At 61.0% G+C, this 2,192-nt stretch overlaps 1 protein-coding gene across 1 annotated transcript; it reads left to right on the top strand.

The window, feature by feature from the left end:
- The first annotated feature begins 250 nt into the window (after nt 1-250).
- Nucleotides 251-1,295, top strand: LOC119304487. The gene is made up of 2 exons (XM_037581603.1): nt 251-938; nt 1,020-1,295. Exons 1-2 carry the CDS (start codon nt 382-384, stop codon nt 1,180-1,182), a joined length of 720 nt encoding a protein of 239 aa, XP_037437500.1. The 5' UTR covers nt 251-381; the 3' UTR covers nt 1,183-1,295.
- The last annotated feature ends 897 nt before the right edge of the window (nt 1,296-2,192 follow it).

A 2,192-nucleotide genomic window follows, 5' to 3' on the forward strand; every position in this document is an offset into this window, starting at 1 on the left:
CATGTGTATGTTACTACAAATATGACACTTGCCAGTATAAGGCTAGTAACATAGAGTAGTAACGTATGCATGTTACTACTCTAAGTTATTCCCCACTATGACCAGCCTAACAAATCTCTTCGCCCTTGAATTTCAGCTGGGTGGGCCTTCACATTATTTCTATCCAACAAAAATACGCGCGTGTGGCATTGCTCTTGCAGCATTCTGCAGCCGCGCGTCTTCCACCAAAGGCGCTTCAGGAAACCGCTCCAACGCCGCACGAGTGCACGTACCTATGTCTCCCCTCCATCTTCTCCACCACCCTTCCAAACTTGGCAAACGCTCCTAATCGCCCCCATTTTCCCCCGTTAAGCCCGCAGCCAGGCCGGCGAGGCTGCGTGCATGCATGCGGCGACGTCGGCCGGCAGCATGGCCTCGATCGAGCTCGGGCGCGCCGGCGCTGGCGCCGGCGCTGGCGCCGGCGCTAGTGGCAGCGGGAACGGCATCGGCATCGGCCGCGGCGGGCCCGCCGGGACGACGTCTAAGAAGCGGCTCGTGATGATCATCGCTGACCCGGGCCGCGAGTCCACGGCGGCGATGGACTGGGCACTCTCCCACGCCGTCGTCGAGGGTGACGACATCCTGCTTCTCCACGTCAACATGCCGCCGAGCGGCGCCCCCGGCGGCGCGGCCCCTGCGCGAACCGGCTCCGTCGGCAGCAGCAGCAGCTCCCAGCTGGCCGTGTTCCTCGGTGGCGGGGGCTCCGCGGACGGGGAGTTCATGGAGACGATGCGCGCCGCGTGCAAGGCGCGATACCCGCGCGCTAGGGTCCACGCGGAGCGCGTCGAGCCGGCAACCGAGGGCCGCGAGGCCAAGGCCCAGACCATCCTCGCCGAGTCCCAACGCCGCGGCGTCGAGCTCCTCGTCATCGGTCACCACCGCTTCTCCGCCTTCCTCAGGTAAACCAAACCCCCCCAATCCATGTCGTCGATCTCCTCATCGCACAGACGCGACCGAAACAACTAATCTAGCGTGCGCAGGTTGCGGAGCGCGAGCGGGACGAGCCGGCCGAGACACGACAGCACGGCGGAGTTCTTGATTGAGCACAGCAAGTGCCTGTGCGTGAGCGTTCAGAAGAAGGGCAAGAACGCCGGCTACCTGCTCAACACAAAGACCCACAAGAACTACTGGCTCCTCGCATGAACATGTACATACACGTGCCCATCGATTAGACTGATCGAAATTACATTTTTCAATTATCGCGTGCGTGTACCGCATGTTAATTTAGAGAAATGAATGTTCGATTGCATCGATGAGTTCTACCTGCCAAAAAAGGTTTCCCCGTTTTATACTGTATTATATAAAACCATGGCACCAACCACAAACAATATCCAAAGTACAAAGTTCAAGGTCCAAACGCACACGCCCAGTCACGATCAATACAGAAAATAAAGAGAATATCGTAATGAAAAAGAAAATCCAAATGGAGGGTCTTAGGGATTTTTCCTTGATTGGATCTGGACGATCGGATTTGTCCCATGGAGGCCTGCTACCCCAGTGGCTCGCTTTGGGCGGGTACTGCCCCGACGTCGTGTGGTGGCTAGTTGACCCATGACGTGACGTTGGCTAGAGCGGTGTGCTTTGCGCGTGGGCCGACATTTGAGTTGGCCGATCCTTAGGGCATCTCCAGCCGCGTTTTAGGAAGGCCTTTCCAGGTGATTTTTTCACGCCGGCGCCGAAAAAACGGTCCAGTCGCATCCCAAAGAGCCCGATTTTCGTCGGCTTGGGCCGAAAACAGCGTTGGCGGACTCAGCCCGAACCCGGCGCGCTGGGGGCGCCCGGGGACGCCGAGGCGAGCTGTTTTGGCGCGAAAAAGACGCGGGCCAGCCGCGTCAGCGACTCGGCGCCTCGTCTTCCCCCAACGGCCTCGATTCCCGCGGGGAATCAATGGCAAGGCTGCCGCCGGTCAGCCTTGCCATTGATTCCTCACGGGCGGCGCTTCACGGGACGGCGCGCCGACGCCTCCCTTCCCTCGCACGCGTACACACGGGCGCCGCCCAGCTATAAAAGCCGGCGGCCTCCACTCGCCTGTGCCCACACCAGCCCCGCCCCTCGCCGCCGTCCAGCCCCTCCCTCTCCCGGCCTCTCCCGAGCGCCGCCGCCCAGCCCCTCCCTCTACCTCTCCCGAGCCCGCCCAGCCCCGCCGTCGCCAT

The sequence above is a fragment of the Triticum dicoccoides genome, chromosome 1B, assembly GCF_002162155.2.
Source record: "Triticum dicoccoides isolate Atlit2015 ecotype Zavitan chromosome 1B, WEW_v2.0, whole genome shotgun sequence".
NCBI lineage: Eukaryota > Viridiplantae > Streptophyta > Magnoliopsida > Poales > Poaceae > Triticum > Triticum dicoccoides.